Here is an 18,949-nt window from a genome sequence, read left to right as displayed (position 1 = left end):
ACATGAGAAATTCTCTGGGAGGAGATGATGTCCTTTGTATCCGTCATGAGTGAGTGTGTGTCAACCCGATGCACCATTAAGGCCTGGAGAGTGTCTGGAGGTGGGGCCTGGGTTTAACACATTGGCTGCCACTTTAGAAAAAAGCCAAAGCTGCCACACCTGCCTTTCCTTGTACCTCCCTTGGAGACACGGTGTTTTATTAGGTCGAGACTTGTGAGTTACATATGCTTCACAAGGCCCCAGGCTCAAAACCAGCATAAATTAAGTACAACTCACATGACAGTTAATATGTTAAATTCTGTGGGTCCCCAGCACTCACCCTAGGACCTCATGTAAGCCGCTCAACCTTTGGAGCCTTCGCCTGCAAAGAGCTGGGTGACAAGTGTCCTGGGACGGTGGTAGAGGAAGCCCCTTGCACTGGAAACGCAGCAGGGACCTCCTCACTGTCGTCACAGGAATAAAAGGAAGTAGTGATGCCAAACCAGGCCGACTGACTGAATTCCTGTGTTTTTGAAGACAAGAAGAAGGGAGGAAGGCCGTGGAGGAGACGCAGGTGGCAACCAGATCCTGGAGAGGAGAGGTGGAGTGCTGGGGGCAGTGTTGCCCCCAGGGGCCTCTTGGAAGCTGAGGGTAGAAATGAGGCCATCAGAAGGTGGTTCCAAGGATGTCTTGACCCCCTGAACCTCAGCACACCACACCTGGCCAGGGTACTGGAATTAGACATGAACCAGATGGTGATATTTGACTCAATCGTAAGAGAATGTGTGAAGGAAACAGATTCTGACAGGGACCACGGGCACTCCAGTAGCTTGTGGGCAGTGGACGCCCTGAGCCTCCTGGTTTCTGGGCACAAAATCAGCTCCGGGTTTAAAATAACTTAGTGCAAGACTTTCCTAACAATGCCTTTTTATTTTCATTTTATTTCTTTTCTCTTGGCCCAGGGACCACCTGGAAAGGATGGGTTGAATGGACCACCAGGCCTGCCAGGATCCAAGGTTGGTCCTCATGAGCTTGGCATCTGTTTGGGAGCCCAAATCACAGAAGCAAAAGAAATTCTTGATTTTTGGGAATTTTAAAATAAGTCAGTTGCCTGAGCTGTGGATCAGGACTCAGCTGAAATGTTTGGATTACGAGTTAGGTGTGGGAGAGTCTTTATTTCCATTTAAATAACTGGGGAAAGATTTGGAAGCTTTGGGCTTTAAAGTTAATCTGTTAAAAATATGTATTTATTTTATTTTCAAGGAGGAAAAACTTTTAGATATCCTTACTTAACACACTAAGGGACTTCAATGTTAAAAATATTCGAGCGGGACTTATGCTAGTATAATTATTAAGGCAAAAGTCAGAAGTTAAATATCATAACACTGGGAAGTAAATAGAGTTTAAATCCTTCAAGTGTACAGTTATCTAACTAGACAACACAGTTTTGCAGATGAATTTTACTCTTTCACAGGGAACATACACAGGCTCAGATAGCCTTATCAAAGTCCCTGAAAGGCAGCTATTAACGACAACTTCTTAATATTCTAGGAACTTTGCTGTTCTTTCCAATAAGCAGACTAAGAAACTCAACTATTTTATGACAAAATATGCAATAAATACAGACTTAATTTTATGGGCATTTTCTGTAATTATCCTACATCCTTCTCCCATCTCTTCCAAGACGTAGGATAAAAGGCTAACCAAGCCATTCTTCCTTACTCTAAATCTCCCAAGAAGAAACAAGCACCACTTCTGCTAAATTATATTTTTCTAAGTCAACATCAGAGCTGTTGAGTAAGGAGTCTGGGAGGTGAGCTGAGCTGCTGTGTGCCATGACCACGTAGAATTTCAGAATTCCAAACCACCCAAGCACAAGTAGTTCTGTCCCTTGCCGACCTGTAACTAGCAGCAGTTGGGTTGAACCGCCTTGGTGGCTCCTCTAAACTCCGCTTTGTGTTCCTTGCAGGGGGAGCCAGGAGGCAGAGGGGAGGATGGTCTGCCTGGAAAGCCTGGCCTCAGGGTACGGACTCCGCCTCCCTCCCACTAAGCTGGTGACTGCCTGGTGCATTTGGGCTGTGTGTGAGTTTCCACTTTTCCTGGGTGGAGTCTGTCTGCTGGCACCCAGCAGAAAATAAAAAGGAACATTGCAAAGGGGGTGGGGGGCACGGGCAGGCCCAGGGGCCAAGGGGCTCTAATCTGGAATGGTAACAGGGTGAGGCTGGCCCTACCACCTCCGGCACAGAGTGGGGATGAGGCTATGGCTCTGCAGCCTGGAGAGGTCTGTGGCTGGAGGAGGGGTCACTCCTGTGGATCTGAGGCCGGCAGAGGTTGTCCTGGTGGGGAGGGAGCGGGGGACAAACATACTGAGCACTCTGACTCTGTCCCCCTCCCAACTTCGTACCAGCCACCTCCAGTGTCCCCCATGGCTGAGCCCTACATATGGCCAGAGGCTTCCAGTGGGTGGAGAAGTGTGAGGAAGAACCTGAGGGAGTCACGAGTGGAGAGCCCCGAGTGCCCTGTGGTGATGACTGTCCCTGTGCCCAGGCTCCCTCCTGTCCTGATGAGCGGCCTTGCCATGTTTAGCCCTGAGGCGGCCCTCAGGTCCGGCCTGGGCTCAGAACAGACTAGGGAGGGCTGGGCTGTGTGCATGTGGTGCGTGTGTGCACATGTGCGGACCTGCACAGGCTCCTGTGGTTCTGGGACACGGGTTCTCCACATGGGAGGCTGCGTGGGGACGTCTGCTCCTCCCGTCCCTGCCTGCAGGGCTCCCATTCTCCCAGGGATGAACGATCTAGTCAGTGACGGGGTCTTAGCCCCTCTGTGTCTCCCACTGCCGGCCCACGGTCAGGTGCTTCTGTATTCAGCAAGGGCTTCCTGGGCGGGTAGCTCGGGGGTGGCCTGGACTCTGCACAGTGGCAGTGCTGACCTCACAGGAGGGTACGTCTCAGGTCATCTATTTAGTGGCCAGGTGCTTGTAGGCAAATGTCCCCTGTTGTGTGACTTTGCATAACATAGTCATTCTTTAGAAGACAAAATAAAATACAGCTGAAAAAGCCCAGATTCAGTGGCACGCATGCTGCCTCAAGCACACCTGGGTTTGGGCACAGTGTGGAGAGAGCACTGCCCGGGGCCACTGCAGAGCTCCCGTTTCCTGGACTCCAGGCACTGAGAGCCCGGGCTCCAACCCTGAGCCCCCTCGTGCTCTTCAAACACAGAGCACTAGAACTGTACCAAGATGACCTGGGCAAGATGTTTGGATCCTTCAGCCACTAGTGACTACTGGAAATAGATCACGTGCAGGTTGAAAATGAGAGAAATCCCCAAGGAGGCCCTGAATTTCATCCGATAGTGCTCGTAATCGATCACAGCAAACCCAGTGGGAACAAAACAGATTGTTTCCCTACTGAACAGAAAGTTGAAACTTATCCCGTATGAACCTGGAGGTGGTTGCCACCCTCACGGACAATCCGTCCGCACACCTTCCAGGGAGGCCTGCAAGCCACCTGGGAGCACCCTGGCCAGGGGCTCTCAGTGGACAAACCCTTCCAAGAAGAGGGGACAGTTAGGGTGAAATGAAGAGTACATGCCACTGAGAATTCAGAGTTTGTTGGAGACACAAAAAAGCTCTACAAAGTTAAGAGGAGGCGTGACAGTGAGGGGGTGGCAATGGCTCACCACTCTGCTTCTTGTACCTTAAAGCTACATTTATCCAGTGTGACCTTCTTACTCAGTCTCTACTTCACATCTTTACTGGTTTCCATGGGGTAGAAAGCAGGCCAGAAACCGAACTGCATGGTCCCAGCAACCCCCTCTCCACCCTCCTGTGAGTCCTTCAAAGCCTGTGTTCCTGGGGAGCGTCAGAGTCTCCTACCCTGGTCCTGGCGGGCACTAGAGTTAAGACGCTGGTGCAAGATCAACCCCTGGTGTGGAAGGTGGTGATTCTAAAATCCGTATCCTCCACTGTGCCTTGGGACTGGGGTTCACAACACAAATCCAGGGGGCACTGCTGATGTCTTCAGCACTTTTTTTCTGACCTAACACAGCTGCTTACCCTGTCTCAGTATGTAATATCCGTTCCCTCTGCGAACGTGTTACCATCCCAGCAGATTGAAAGCGGCAATTTGAGTGACGAGTATTTGCACAACTCTGGTTAGAGCAATTCTTGCTAATTGTGCTTGTAAACACCAGGAATTGATGGGAGCACTGGAGGGTGTCCAGAATTTCAAAATGTGCTGACTTCACATGCTACTTCCTGTCCTGACACCAGCGTTGCAGGATGAAACGTGTGCTATGCTAAGCGACGCTCTGGGTGACTTTTGTTTTCCTGTTCTTGCCTTCCGCTCTGGTGGCGTGGTGGCGCTGGACTTCACTCCCTGTTGAGTTTGGCATAGGTCCGGGGACAATCCATACCTGCGTGCACACCACCTGCTCACTCACTCATCTGTTCCTGGGTGCACTCACTTATCAGAAAACCACAGTTCGCTATGAAATCTGCACAAAAAAATTTTACTAAATAGCGCAATGAATGCTAGAAAAAAATTGCCATTAAAGAAGTCAGTGATTTTTAAGACACACCGTTGCTTAAAAATTATCATCTCTCACCACCACTTCGTACTCCTTGGCTAGGGTGACTGGTAACTTGGTAAGCACAGCAGCCCAGTGCCCTGGGATCAGGATAGCGCCCCTCTGGTCCTGTGTCCCTTATATCAACCTGATCACAAAGTGCTTCTTGGGAACTCCCCTAGTCCCTTCAGGCTTCTATGACAACGTACTTTTGATGGGGTAATTTATAAACAACATACCCTCACTCCTCAGAGTACTGCAGGCTGGGAACTCCAAGATCAAGGTGCCAGCAGATCTGGGGACAGTGAGGGCTCTCTGCTTCACTTCACTATAAAGACACTTTATATCTTTGTCCTCACACATGGTGGAAAGGCTAAAGGGCTCCGCGGCCTTTTTCACAAGGCTACTAATCCATTCATGATGGTGGAGCCCTGTGAGCTGATCCCTCCCTACGGCTCTACCTCTTACTACTGTCACATGGCTGGTGACATTTAAACATACGAAGTTTGGGGGATACGTTCAGGGCATCGCAAGAACCTGATGGCTGAGAACAAAACCTGCAAGCTATAAGAATCACATCACTTTGGGGCATGCGTAATGTAAGCTCGGAGGTTTAACAGGACATCACCCAAGGCTTCACAGTAACACACCGTGGGAAGGGGTAAGTGTGACTCTCACCTCACTCTGAGACTGTGTCTGTGCAGAGAAATGGACACGAGTCTCAGGACACCAGTTGCCTTGGACAAAGTCCTTTTCCAGCTTCCTCTTCATCATAGGGACGAGAGTGGAGTCCTGGCTTCCCCAACACTAACAAGACTCAGAGCCGGGCGGATCTGGGATTGCCGTGTTGGCCCCTCTTGCTTTGAATTACAAGTGTTTAGGCTCAGGATGAAGAGTCAATCTATACAGACTCTGGTGGACAATCCCAGGAGCTGCTTCTTGGGGAAGAAATAAAAGTCAACATGGGGAGTGTGGAACCCCTTTCTGCAGAAATACTGCTGCTTGGTTTCAGAGCCCATGACTCTTGATCCCGTCCCTACGCTGCGTGTGTGAGAATGAAGGGCCATGTCCGACGAGTGCTGGGCTGTGTGGGCCTAGCTGGGTGTGCGTGAAAGGTAATGGAGTGCCCATTATTCCACATCCAGGGTGAAGTCGGGGAGCAGGGCCTGGCAGGCCGACCTGGAGAGAAGGTCAGTTTGTTCATGCCTTTCTTCATTCATTCGTGGTTGCCCAGAGGAACAAGCCCTGTTCTTGGGGAGCTCCCTCTACCCTTTTGTGCATTCATTTATTTGTTCAATGATGGTCAGCGTGTCCTACACATCAGTCACTATGTTGGGCGTTGGGTCACAGCCAGGAACTGGGTAACCTGGACGTTGAGGGACGATTGAGCAGGTGTAGTGAGTGGTGGCATGTGGTGTTGGGGCAGAGAACAGGGCTTTGCAGACTCAGGGATGGTCTAGAACTCTGGCAAGGAGACGACTTTGTGGCTGAGTCCTATAGAATGGGGAGGAGTTGGACACCCAGAGAGAGAATAGGGGTTCTCAGGAAAGTGAATGGTCAGAGTGCACAAGAGCTGGGGGCCCCTGTGGACAAAGTGTCTGGAATCCCCCTTTCCCCACTACGGTATTTACCACATGACTCCTGCAAAGCCAGATGGTGCTCAGGGGTGGAGAAAGGGACTGGCAGGCACAAGGCCCGCAGCCCGGCCCCAGGAGGGTTTCCCCCGGGGAAAACTTTTTCAGAGACACCAGGAACATACTGTCTTCACAGGGAGCAGCTGGCCTTCCTGGTGCTCCAGGCTTCCCGGGCTTGCAGGGAGAGAAAGGAGACCTGGTAAGTGTGGCAGCTTCCTCCACCCCGCCCCTCACCTGTGCCCATGGAAAGCGACTGGTTGGAGTCTCTGTTCCTTACAGGGAGGGGGTGGGTGGTTCCTTACAGGGAGGGGGTGGGTTAAGGGCACATCCCCTGTGGGGATGGAAGAGGGTTGGAGGGGAGTGGCCTGCCTGGGTCCATGAGCTGCGGCAAAGGATGGTGACTGGGGGGTGGGAAGGCGGGGGCCAGGCGCCACCTGTCAGGTGCCAGGTGGGGAGTTAGAGGCTTCCCACTTAATGACCGGAAGGCCCTTCGAGTTAGGCCTCAGTGTGGCTACTTTGTCGCTCAGGCAAGGGCTGGTGTATGCTCTATATCCCAAGGTCATGTAGCTCTTACCTGGAAAGGGCAGGGATTAAGCTCAGTTTGGCTCCTAATGTTTTCTAATTTTATCTTTTACTATAGGGAGAAAAAGGCGAACTGGGACTTCCAGGACTGAAAGGCGACCGGGGTGAGAAGGTAGGAGCTTCCCCATTATCAATTATCATTAGTTGCTTTTTTGTAAAGTCAGTTTTTCTGCAGACTGTGCTGTATCTGCACACGTCTGCAGAAGGTGCTCGTGTGCTCACTCCAGGGCTGCTCCGTGGGAGGAGAAGTCAGGCCTAAACCTCAGCAACCAGAGGGGCTGCTGGCTGTAGGAGGAGCCTGGTGGTCCTCCTGGTCTGGGGCGGGGGACTAACTCTCCTGGCCTGGCACAGTCCCTTGGCCTGGCACCTTCAGTGTCTAGGCCTGTCCCTTCCCTTTTGCCCAGATCTCCTGCCAGACCACTGGACAGCCGAGGAGATGGGCGATGAGATCACAGAGGTTGTCTCCTGGGACAGCTACCGGGGTGGGGAAAGGCATGGGAACAAACAGGAGGAAACACACCCCCGCACCAGCAGCACCCTTGCCGACGTAAAGGGCTGCTGCTCGGGCCGCCTCTGATGCCCTAGTCGCTCACACCTGGAGCCTGCCGGCCTGGGGCTCAGGGGCCTGACTCTGATGGTTGTGAAGGGAAGTTCCAGGCAGCTGCTTCACTTGAGTGACACACTGGTGGAGGCCAGGAGAAGATGGAACTTTTAAAATCACACAAAGAAGATGATTGCCTTCCTTCTGGAATGTCTTTCATGAAAGCAGGATTGAAGATACGGTGAACTCTAATTTGGCATGCTTGGTCTGGGAAAAGATATCCCCACTATTTCTTCCTGCTAAGGACTCAGGTCCGTGGTTCCAGCCCCTTAAAGGGTGCCCCCGTTCTCTAAGGGAGAGCGCAGGGCAGGCTTGGAGCTCCAAGGAGGTGCTTCGTCTATTTCAGCTTGTGTTAGAGCCCCAGGGAAGCCTGTGCTGGTCAGGAAACATAGCTGGACTTTCAGACACCTGTGTGGCAGGAGAGCCTTTGACTGACTAACTGCAGCTATGGGAACTCCTGAGGCTGTAAGGATGTCCTGGTGGGGCATGACCTGGGGAGGCCTGTTATGTTCAGGATTGTCCCAAGCACTGTCCATAGGGGGGACTCGGGTGACCTCAGGACAACACTGTGAGAGTGCCCATTGCCAGCAACATCCCCACTTCATAAATGAGGGAACCAAGGCACAGAAAAGCTATTTCACCTCCCCTGGGCTGCATGAACAGGGAGGGGGCGTCCAGCTCTGGAAAGGGGCTGCCTGTTCCCTCCTCCTGCAGGCTGCTGGTCAGGGCTGCCTCACTCCCCTCCAGTTCCCAGCTCTCCCTCTGCTCTCTCTCCTCCAGTTCCCAGCTCCCCCTCTGCTCTCTCCCCTCCAATTCCCAGCTCTCCTGCTCTGGTCATTTCCAGGCTCCAGGTGACACCCCTCCCCAATCTCACTTCTTGGGGGCTGGAGCCCAAGGGCTTTGCTCTGGACAGACTTTCCATCTATAAATAGTGAGCCCGGATGGAAGGGCTTTACAAGGATAAGCATTCAGGGCTGCCGCTCTCGTGGACTTTTCAGAAATGTAATTTCTGTTTGAGAAACTCATTTCCAGAATGCTAAGGCTTAGCAAGACCATAAAGCCCTTTTGATTACTTGGGCAGAGGCGCCAGGGCCACAGCAGAGTCACATTCAAACTTCCAAAGAATCCGGTTTGCTTTTCTTTTCCTCTGAGAAATATATAATAATAGATGAGCTTGGTTAAAAAAATATCCAAACAAGGCATTAAAGCAACATTGCCCTCTTCCAACCGTGGGAGGCACAGCCGGACTCTGTCCCTCTGCACCCCTGACCCATGGGCATTCATGCCCCACAGCCTCGTGGTGGACAGTGGGCATGACCAGGGTAAGAATTGGCACTGCTGCGGAGAGCTAAACCACTTGTGGAGAAGCTGGGTTGGGGCCCTTGGTTGTCAGACTCACTGCAATGCCCAGAGAAATTTCTTAGCCAAGCCTCTTTTTCAAGGTCAGAGAGAGCCCTGGGGTCTGCTCTAGTGGGCCTCCCCTGGCCCACCACACTCAGGACGAGAAAGAGCCATTCTCTTCTGTCCTCAGGGTCCCTTGTCTCGCCTCCCGTCCCCTTTCATGTGCACCCACCACACCTTCAGCTAGGAAAACACTCAGCTTTGGTCATTCGTACTTTTTAATGGGGCTTAAATTGGCTCAGAGGAGACTGGTCTTACAGCATGAGCTCAGCTATGTCCGGAAGAGAATTGTTCTAATCAGATACTATGTGGTCATACTGAGAAGCAGCCTTTCTTTCGGAAGCCTCTGGAACTTGGGTCAGGGCAGTGCCTCAGGGCATCCCTTCTAGTTTAGAGCAGGCTCAGCCATTTGGTGATTGGGTGACTCTGAGCAGGCTCATTGATGTTTATTATGCCTCAGTGTTTTCATCTGTGACATGGGGCTACATAAATACCTTGGGGCATTTTATAGAGATTAAATAAGTAGACTGGTACCTGGAGTTAAATGCTGTACGACAATAGAAATAATGATAGAAAATGATATAACAGTTTCCGTGATGGTGCTTTTGGTGTTATGGTGTCACTGAGAACAGCCTGTCTCTCTCTCAGCCAACTTCATACCTTCATTTGTCCATCTAGTAACCATGTGTGGAAGGCTTGCCATAGACCTAACTTGGGCTGGTTTCAGGAACAGAGCTAGGCCTCGGCACCGGTTCCTTGGCACCGTGTGGCACCTGTGAAATGACAGGCTGTGGAGATGGAGTCCACTCACTGTGGCTCCTGCTTGGAACAGCTCAAAGATGTCTTCTCCCCTGAGCAATGTAGTACTAGCACGCCCCTTACTGTCTCATCCAGTGCCTGCATGATGCTATGAGGGATATATTGTTATTATTATTATTATTTTACAAAGAAGAAATGAATCCAAAGAGGTAAAAATAATTTATAAAATAATAGAATTGGGTTTCAAGCTTGGGTGTTTCAACAGTATTGCAGGGATGTAATACAGAGGACAGCGACAGGGCCATTTCACTTGTAGCCACCGTGCCCCAGAGCAGGTGTGGGGAATGCTTGCAGTAACAAATCAACACTGGTTATGATTAGAATCAGAGGAACACAACCTGTCATCCACAGGAAGATGAATAATGGATAACTTGATTCCCATATACACAATGGACTAGCACAGAGCAATATAAATGAGCTACACTCTACGGCCACACATAGCATTATAAATACTTCTCAACACAAGATTTATGATTTACAATCTGGGATGTAGGTATCGATGTACTGATTGATCTAACTTTGAAGGTAGGTGCAGAGTGGGTGACCCTGTTGCCTGTGGAGAGAAGAGTTACCAGACTTGTCCCAACAGAAGCTCTGAGTTGGCAGGAGGATTACTAGTCATTTCTTTTTCATTTCTTCATCTAGGGTGAAGCTGGTCCTGCAGGTCCCCCTGGGTTACCTGGAACTGTAAGTTGCTCTGTTTCCAAACTTTCTCTAGCTCTGGATTCCTAAGGCAGTGGGAGCCTCCCACCGCTTAGTTATACACCCTCCTTCTTAGAATTTGCTAATCACTAGTTCCGTTCTTGGGTCTATACTTCAAAAATAGATGAGCTCTAAGAACCACGCTGTGCTTCCTGATTTGTTTTATTCGGCAAAGTCCTGGTTATTATTTATCAGAACATGTGCTAGACACTGGGGATACGTCTCTGTTTGTTACAAATGGGGAAACCGAGGCCCAGAGACAAGAAGTGCTTTGTCCAGGTAAAGACTGAACTACCCTGACCCAGAACTAGGATCCCCCCTTCCACCTCTGCAGGTGTTAGGGCAGGCACTGTGGGTTGGTGCTGTGTGTTGGTGACAGCACAGGCTTGGGGACACACATAACTAGCTCCTTGCTCTGCTATTCACCAGCTTGAGGTCTTAGATATGTCACTTAATTTTCAAAAAACTCAGTTTTCTCTCTCACTTAAGATTATCAGCTATCTTGTCCATGCATTGTGAAAAACAACTGACAAAATCTACCTTACTTGGCAGAGTTCCTGGTACATAGTGAATACTAAATTAAAAACAAACTGATACTATTATTACTTACCCTATTCCCAATAATCTATAGTGGGAACAATTTTTTTTCATTTTAATATTTCTCCCTGGGTTTGAAAGTGTCTGTTTTGATGGGTTGACTTCAGGGAAGTTACACATGGCAAGTGTATCAGGGCCAGTGGCCATCCACGTCAGGCGCGGGCTCAGGTGGGCAGAGAGCCCGAATATCCCTTGCAAAGAATCTTACTCTTTGGCTTTCATCAAAGTGAATCATTAATCCAAAGCTCCATCTCCTCTCCATACTTATGTAGCAAAATGAGATTCAGACATTCCACGAGGATTTGGAAGAATCTTAGAATCACAAATTGAGTCAGATTGGTCACATCCGGTTGTTTCAGACTGATGACAGAGAGCAGGGAAAGACTCTCTCATGCCCTCTGGTGGGGAGCGCACTGGTAACACCTGATTGAGAAGTTACTTGGCAGCAAATTCCATAAGTGCCAGGGAAATATTTGCATTATATGCATTCTGATAGGCATGTGTAAGGATGCGTAGTGCCACTTATGACAGTGAAATGTTAGAAGCATGTGCATATAAGTGAGTAAATTACAGAACACTCATCTCGCTGACTTCCATTTTATAAGTCAATGAACTTCTGCATATGGTCTTTTTAAAATTTTTTAATTACATCATAGCTGTGCACATTAATGCAATCATGGGGTACAATGTGCTAGTTTTATATACAATTTGAAATTTTTTCATCAAACTGGTTAACATAGCCTTCACTGCATTTTCTTAGCTATTGTGTTAAGACATTTATATTCTACCTCAGTAAATTTAACATGTACCCTTGTAAAATGTACCATAGGTGTGGTTCCACCAATTACCCTCCCTCTCATCTTCCCCCCTCCCCTCCCGTCCCTCTCCCCTTTCCCTTTCTTCTTGGGCTATAACTGGGTTGTAGCCTTCATATGAAAAATGAAGGGCCGTAAATTAGTTTCATATTAGGGCTGAGTATATTGGATACGTTTTCTTCCATTCTTGAGATACTTTGCTAAGAAGAATATGTTTCAGCTCCATCCATGTAAACATGAAAGAGTTAAAGTCTCCATCGTTTTTTAAAGACTGCATAAAATTCCATAGTGTATATATACCACAGTTCATTAATCCATTCATGGGTCGATGGGCACTTGGACTTCTTCTGTGACTTAGCAATTATGATTAGGGCTGCAATAAGCATTCTGGTGCAAATATATTTGTTGTGAAGTGATTTTTGGTCTTCTGGGTATATACCTAGTAGAGGAATTGCAAGATCGAATGGCAGGTCTATTTTTAGATCCCTAAGTGAGCTCCAAACATCTTTCCAAAAGGAACATATTAGTGTGCATTCCCACCAGCAGTGCGGAAGTGTTCCCTTTTCTCCACATCCACGCCAACATCTATAGTTTTGGGATTTTGGGATGTAGGTTAATCTTAGTGGAGTTAGATGGTATCTCAAAGTGGTTTTGATTTGCATTTATCTGATGATTAAGGGTGATAAGCATTTTTTCATGTATCTGTAGGCCGTGTGCCTGTCTTATTTAGAGAAGTTTCTCTTCCAAGTTCCTTGCCCACACTGAGATGGGATCACTTGTTCTTTTCTTGCTAATATGTTTGAGTTCTCTGTGGATTCTGGTTATTAAACCTTTGTTGGAGACATAACCTCAAATATCTTCTCCCATTCTGAGGGCTGTCTGCTTGCTTTATGTACTGTGTTCTTGGCTGTGCAGAAGCTTTTTAGCTTTTTTTGATCAGACCCCAGTATTTTTGGTGTTGCTTCAGTTGCCCGCGGGGGTGGGGGTGGGGGTGGGTGGGTGGAGGGGTGTCTCCTCATAAAATATTCTCCCAGGCTGATTTCTTCAAGTGTTTTCCCTGCAATTTCTTCTAGTATTTTTATAGTTTCATGTCTTAAGTTTAAATATTTAATCCAGTGAGAGTCTATCTTTGTTAATGGTGAAAGGTGTGGGTCCAGTTTCAGTCTTCTACAGGTCGCCAGGCAGTTCACCTAGCACCATTTGTTAAATAGAGAATCTTTTCCCCACTGAATGTTTTTTAATTGGCTTATCAAAGATCAAATAACGGTAAGTAGTTTGGTTCATCTCTTGGTTCTCTATTCTGTTCCATACGTATACCTCTCTGTTTTTGTGCCAGTACCATGCTGTTTTGATCACTATCGATTTATAGTATCATCTGAGGTCTGGTAGCATGATTCCTCCTGATTTGTTTTTAATTTATGAGTAATGTTTTGGGTATTTGAGGTTTTTTCTGATTCCATATAAAATGAAGTATTATTTTTTCAAGATCTTTAAAGTATGACAGTGGAGCATTAATAGGGATTGCATTAAAATTGTATATTGCTTTGGGTAGTATGGACATTTTAACAATGTTGATTCTTCACAGCCATGAGCATGGTATGTTTTTCCATTTGTTAACATCTTCAGCTATTTCTTTTCCTAGAGTTTCATAGTTCTCTTTATAGAGATCTTTCATGTCCTTTGTTAGGTAAACTCCCAAATATTTCATCTTCTTTGGCATGACTGAAAGGGAATAGAGTCCTTGACTGTTTTTCAGCTTGACTATTGTTAGTATATATAAAGGCTACAGATTTATGAGTGTTGATTTTGTAATCTGAGGTGCTGCTGTATTCCTTTATCACTTCTAAGAGTTTTGTAGTAGAATCCCTGGTGTTTTCCAGATATACAATCATATCATCTGTGAAGAGTGAAAGTTTGATCTCCTCTGACCCTATATGGATACCCTTGATTGCCTTTCTTACCTGATTGTGAAGGCTAAATCTTCCATTACAATGGTAAAGAGCAGTGGAGACAATGGGCAGCCTTGCCTGGTTCCTGATCTGAGTGGAAATGATTTCAATTTAACTCCATTCAATATGATATTGGCTGTGAGTTTGCTGTAGATGGCCTGTATCAGTTTAAGAAATGTCCCTTCTATACCAATTTTTTTAAGTGTTCTGGTCATGAGAGGATGCTGGATATTATTCAAAAGCTTTTTCTGCATCAATTGAGAGAATCATATGGTCTTTGTTTTTTAATTTGTTTATGTGCTGAATTATACTTATAGATTTATGTATATCGAACCAGCCTTAAGACTCCCGGATAAAAACCACTTGGTCATGCTGTATAATTTGTTTGATGTGTTGCTGGATTCTGTTTGCTAGGATCGTGTTGCATATTTTTGCATCAATATTCATTAGTGATATTGCTCTATAACTTTCTTTTCTTGTTGGGTCTTTTCCTGGTTTGGGGATCAAGGTGATGTTTGCTTCATAGAATGTGCTGGGTAGTCTTCCTTCTTTTTCTATATTTTGGAAAAGGTTAAGTAATGTAGGTACTATTCCTCTTTAAAGGTTTGGTAGAATTCTGATGTGAAGCCATCTGGTCCCAGGCTTTTCTTTTTAGGGAGATTTTGTATAGTTGATGCTATTTCAGAACTTGATATAGGCCTTGATATAGTTCAACATTTCCACTTCATTTTGACTAAGTCTAAGAAGGTGGCATGCTTCCAAGTATTGCTCTATTTCCTTCAAATTTTTGTATTTCTGAGAATAGAGTTTCTTATAATATTCATTGAGGATTTTTGAATTTCCGAGGAGTCCATTGTTACTTCATCTTTGCCATTTCTGATTGATGAAATTAGAGATTTTACTCTTTTTTTTTTTCCTGGGTAGGTTAGGCAAAGGTTTATCTATTTTATTGACCTTTTTAAAAAACTAACTTTTTGATTTATTGATCTGTTCTATAATCATTTTGTTTTCAATTGCATTTAATTATGCTCTAATTTTGGTTATTGCTTTTCTTCTGCTGGGTTTGGGATTGGAATGTTCTTCTTTTTCCAGTTGCTTGTGATATAGCATTAAGTTGTTAACTTCCTCTCTTTCCATTTTCTTGAGGAAGGCTTGCAGTGCCTTTGCAGTATCCCAGAGGTTCTGATAATTTGTGTCTTCATTTTCATTTTGTTCCAAAAATTTGGTAATTTCCTTCTTAATCTCATCTATGACCCAGCTGTCATTCAGCATAAGGTTATTTAGTTTCCATGTTTTTGTATGGGCATGTGGATTCTGAGAAGATGCAAGGAATAATTTCTATTCTTTTAAATTTACTGAGATTAGACTTGTGAACTAAGATGTGATCAATTTTGGAGTATGTTCTGTGGGCTGATGAGAATCCAATTGTTGAATGGTTAAGTTTAAGTCTAAAATTTATTTGCTTAGTTTCTTATTAGAGGATCTATCCAACACTGCCAAAGGAGTGTTGAAATCTCTGACTGTTATGGAGCTGGAGGAAACCAAGTTGCTCATGTCTGTTAGAGTCTCTCTTATAAATTGAGGTGCATTCTGATTGGGTGCATAAATGTTAATAATTGAAATTTCATCATGTTGAGTGTTACCCTCAACAAATATGAAATGACTATCCTTATCTTTTCTTACTTTTGTTGGTTTAAAGCCTATTGTATCTGCAAATAAAATTGCAACACCTGTTTTTTTTTTTTTAATTTCCATTTGCCTGAAATATAGATGACCATCCCTTAACCTTGAGTCTATATTTATTTTTTTAGGTAAGATGAGATTCATGTATGTAGCAGATATCTGGCCCGAGTTTTTGTATCCAATCATCCAACCTGTGCCTCTTCAGAGGACAATTTAAGCCATTCACATTAATTGAGAACATTGATAAGCCTGGTAGAATTTTAGGTATTGAGTTTTTTCAAAAGTCCAGTGGACATTTTTAATCCTCTCACCACTGTGGAAGTTGGAATTTGATCAAAAGTTTCTGAGTGAGTTTACTTTTGTGGTGGAGGATTGCGCTGGTCATTATGGTGGATGGGTCTGAGAATATCCTGGAGAGCTGGTTTAGTTATGGCAAATTTCTTCAACATGTGAATGTCATTAAAGTATTTAATTTCTCCATCATAAATGAAACTCAGTTTAGCTAGATACAGGATCCTGGGTTGAAAGTTATTTTGTTTTAGGAGATTAAAAGTTGATGACCACCCTCTTCTAGCTTGTAAGGTTTCAGCAGAGAGATCTGCAGTCATTCTAATATTCTTCCCCTTGTAGGTTATGGTTTTCTTACATCTGGCTTCTTGCAGAATTTTCTCCTTCATATTAACTTTGGTGAAGTTAATTATCATGTGTCTGGGAGATCCTTTATTTGGGTTGAGTTGTGGTGGGGTTCTGAAACTGTGCTGCTATATGAATTTCAGAATCTCTTGGCAGGTCTGGGAAGTTCTCTTTGATTATCTCCTGAAGTAGATCATCTGTGCCTTTCAAAGCCTACCTCGTCACCTTCAGGCATTCCTATAAGGAGAATATTAGTTTTCTTCGAATTATCCCAGAGCTCTCTGAGAGAATGATTCATTTTTGCTCTCCACTTCTCTTCCTTTTTGAGAGTTTGAGAGCATTCAAAAGTTTTGTCTTCAATGTCAGAAATCCTTTCTTCTGCCTGCTTCATTCTGTTACTGAGGGATTCTACTATATTTCTCAGATCTTTGAGGGCTGCAAGTTCTTGTGTCAATGTGTCAAAATCTTTGATGATTTTGTCTTTGAATTCATTGTATTCTTGAGACAACTTTTGAAATACTCCTTGAATTTCTAATTCCAACTTTGCCTCCATTCTATTAATCTTATTTGCAATCCAAATTCTGAATTCCATTTCTGACATCTCAGCCAGTTGTTTATGAATGGGATCTTCTGCTGTTTTGTCGTTCATGTCGACATGTCATGGTGGCATGTCATTCCTTGGGGAGTTGATCTACTCTGATTATTCATGTTGCCAGAGTTTTTCCACTGATTCCACCCATGATTATTTTACACTGTTTGGCTAGATGAGCAGATAAGGTGAAGTTGGGTTGGGGGCTCCTGGAGTAGTGATTAACCAGCCCTTTGCCCAAGAGCTGGGACTGGTGTCTGGTGTTTTCCCCTAGGGCCTTCCAAAGAACCCATACAGTGCTATGGCCTGAGACGCTGGGGACCTGCTTGGTGTGGTGGGGCTAAGTGACTCTGTCTTTTTCATAGCTGGTCTCTGTCCAATCCTAGTGAATCAGTAACTCTGGGTTGAAGTCTTAGCTGTGGAGAAATACCAGAAACTAAGTCACCCCACCCTCCACAGGCAACAACTGGAAAAGGAAAATCAAACCTTCCCACAACCACACCTCAGGTTACCACTTTGATAGTCCTCAGGTGATTGGCCCCATTCAAGAGTTCCAAATCAATTGTTCCAGTCAGCACCCAGTCTCACGTGGGAGAGTTCAAAAGGTCTCCAGCAACTAGATAGCAGGGGTCTGCTGGCGGCTTGAGTATGACTAGCTCCAGTGCTCCATGGACTCAGAAGGACCTACTTAGCAAATGAATTAGTCCAGGAAGGTTGATGCCTCCTTCCCCACCTTGCACCTCTGTCATACCCAGTCACTGGTAACTCTGCAGGGCTGTGACCCAGTTCCCTCTAATGACCAGATGCTCCAGGGGTTTGCGCCTGCCTGAGTTATAGGGAGATGTATGTCTCCTTGGCCAGGCCATGGCACTCTGCCACCAGCCAGCAGGGGGAGATGAAGCCCAACAACCTCGGGTGCTTAATCGAAGCTGGAGCAGTTCATTCAGTTCCATCGCTGCCCCGATTGATATTGTTGCCACTTATATTCTCTCAGAATTTGCGTTTCTGTCCCAGCTATATTGCCCTGTGGGCCAGGTGCTGTTTGAGTTCACAGAAACTGTGACTCAGCTCTGCCCTGTGCTGAGTTGCCCAGAACTGGCATCTCTGTCTCTGCTACACTCTGTGTTGGGGCTGGCGTGGTTAAAGCTCACAATCAGCTCTCAGTTCCTGCCTCTGCCTGGGCTGGTGCTGTTGCCCCGCCTGCTTTTGTCTCAACTATGATCCCTGAGGGCTGGGTGCATCTTAGGCTCACTAAAGCAGCACTTCTGACTCAGCCCCACTGTGGGAGTATGCCATCTCTGTGTGCACGTATTCTAGTCTCTGTCTCCACCACACCCCACCCAGGCAGGTACTGCCTCAGGCATACCCTTTGCTTACGGAGCCTGTGTTTCCATCCCAGATCTGTTCCGCCAGTGGCTGCTACCGGATTAGAGGCCCAACTTTCTCTGGTTGCTAAGAGAGGGGGGGAGTGACTCTCCAAAATATTCCCAGGGATGTGAGCCCTATTGTTCCTGCCCCTGCCACTGCTGCTCTGTGCCACGGGGCACCGCTTTTCCCTCTCCTGTATGGCTTCCTCAGTCCACAGTCCTCAGAGTCCCTTGGTTCCTGGCTTTGTAATTTCTGCACCTTCCTTTTCAGATACCCCTGTTCACACCACACCCAAGAACACCGGTAAGTAGCTCTGTGGTACCTTCCCTATTCATACCACACCCAAGAATGCTGGTAAGTGGCTCTGTGGTGCCTTCCTGGTGGCCCTCGGCCTGGCTGGTGATATCCAGTGCAATCAGGAACCAGGAATAAGTGATTTGACAACTCTCAGCCTTGTTGTGCTAGTCACTGTCAGGCATCTTCTCTTCCAGACCTAGCCCTGGCAATAGGTGGGAAAAGGACCTTGCAAGGCACTGGTTCCAGGGGTCTAAAGGTGCTGAGGGCAAAGGCCAGGCCTCTCTTTGGATGAAGTTAATTCTTTATAATGTAAGGGTTTGCTGGTGGTTTGGAGGCAACAGAAGTTATTTGAGATGCCAGGACATTAAATAGTCAGCGGGTGGCAAATACATTCCCCTGGATGCTGGCAGTGGAGGAGGTCAGCTATGGGGTGGCCGTCCAGGATCTCAGGCTGCTGGGAGGACTGGAGCTGGGTCTGTGGCCAGTGAAGGGGAACTCAGCTGATGTCCTGTAGATGCTAAAACACTTGGCAGAAGATACTGAAGCCTCTAGAAACTGCTTTTTTCCTCTTCCCATGAGTGACTATTCTGAAAATAAGAGTTTTTGGGGTCTCTGTGTGCTGCTGGCAGCACTGGGGCCAGAATGTATGCCTTTGTTTTTTTGCTCTTGGGTGAGGTTCTTCTGTGATTGGCACTGGGCCTGTTGGTGCACAGTGAAGGGCAGCCAAGGCCTGG

The 18,949-nt window shown here is 46.6% G+C and overlaps 1 protein-coding gene across 4 annotated transcripts in view; it reads left to right on the top strand.

Moving 5' to 3' along the window:
- Positions 1 to 18,949, top strand: part of COL22A1 (collagen type XXII alpha 1 chain) — a 269,693-nt gene that overhangs the window by 144,937 nt on the left and 105,807 nt on the right. For 3 of the 4 annotated variants that reach the window (XR_008373874.1, XM_053559196.1, XM_053559194.1), the window contains 7 exons: positions 942 to 995; positions 1,949 to 2,002; positions 5,691 to 5,735; positions 6,316 to 6,378; positions 6,820 to 6,873; positions 10,228 to 10,269; positions 18,189 to 18,221. Coding sequence is in view for 3 of the 4 variants with exons in the window: in XM_053559196.1 (XP_053415171.1) it covers positions 942 to 995; positions 1,949 to 2,002; positions 5,691 to 5,735; positions 6,316 to 6,378; positions 6,820 to 6,873; positions 10,228 to 10,269; positions 18,189 to 18,221 (345 nt within the window). In the remaining variant the exon portion in view is untranslated. The remainder of the gene's footprint in view (positions 1 to 941; positions 996 to 1,948; positions 2,003 to 5,690; positions 5,736 to 6,315; positions 6,379 to 6,819; positions 6,874 to 10,227; positions 10,270 to 18,188; positions 18,222 to 18,949) is intronic. The other variant, XM_053559195.1, reaches the window with a different exon arrangement.

Source organism: Nycticebus coucang, chromosome 13, assembly GCF_027406575.1.
Source record: "Nycticebus coucang isolate mNycCou1 chromosome 13, mNycCou1.pri, whole genome shotgun sequence".
Lineage (NCBI taxonomy): Eukaryota > Metazoa > Chordata > Mammalia > Primates > Lorisidae > Nycticebus > Nycticebus coucang.
The sequence above is the reverse complement of the archived record's forward strand: the minus strand, read 5'-3'. Positions and strand labels throughout refer to the sequence as shown.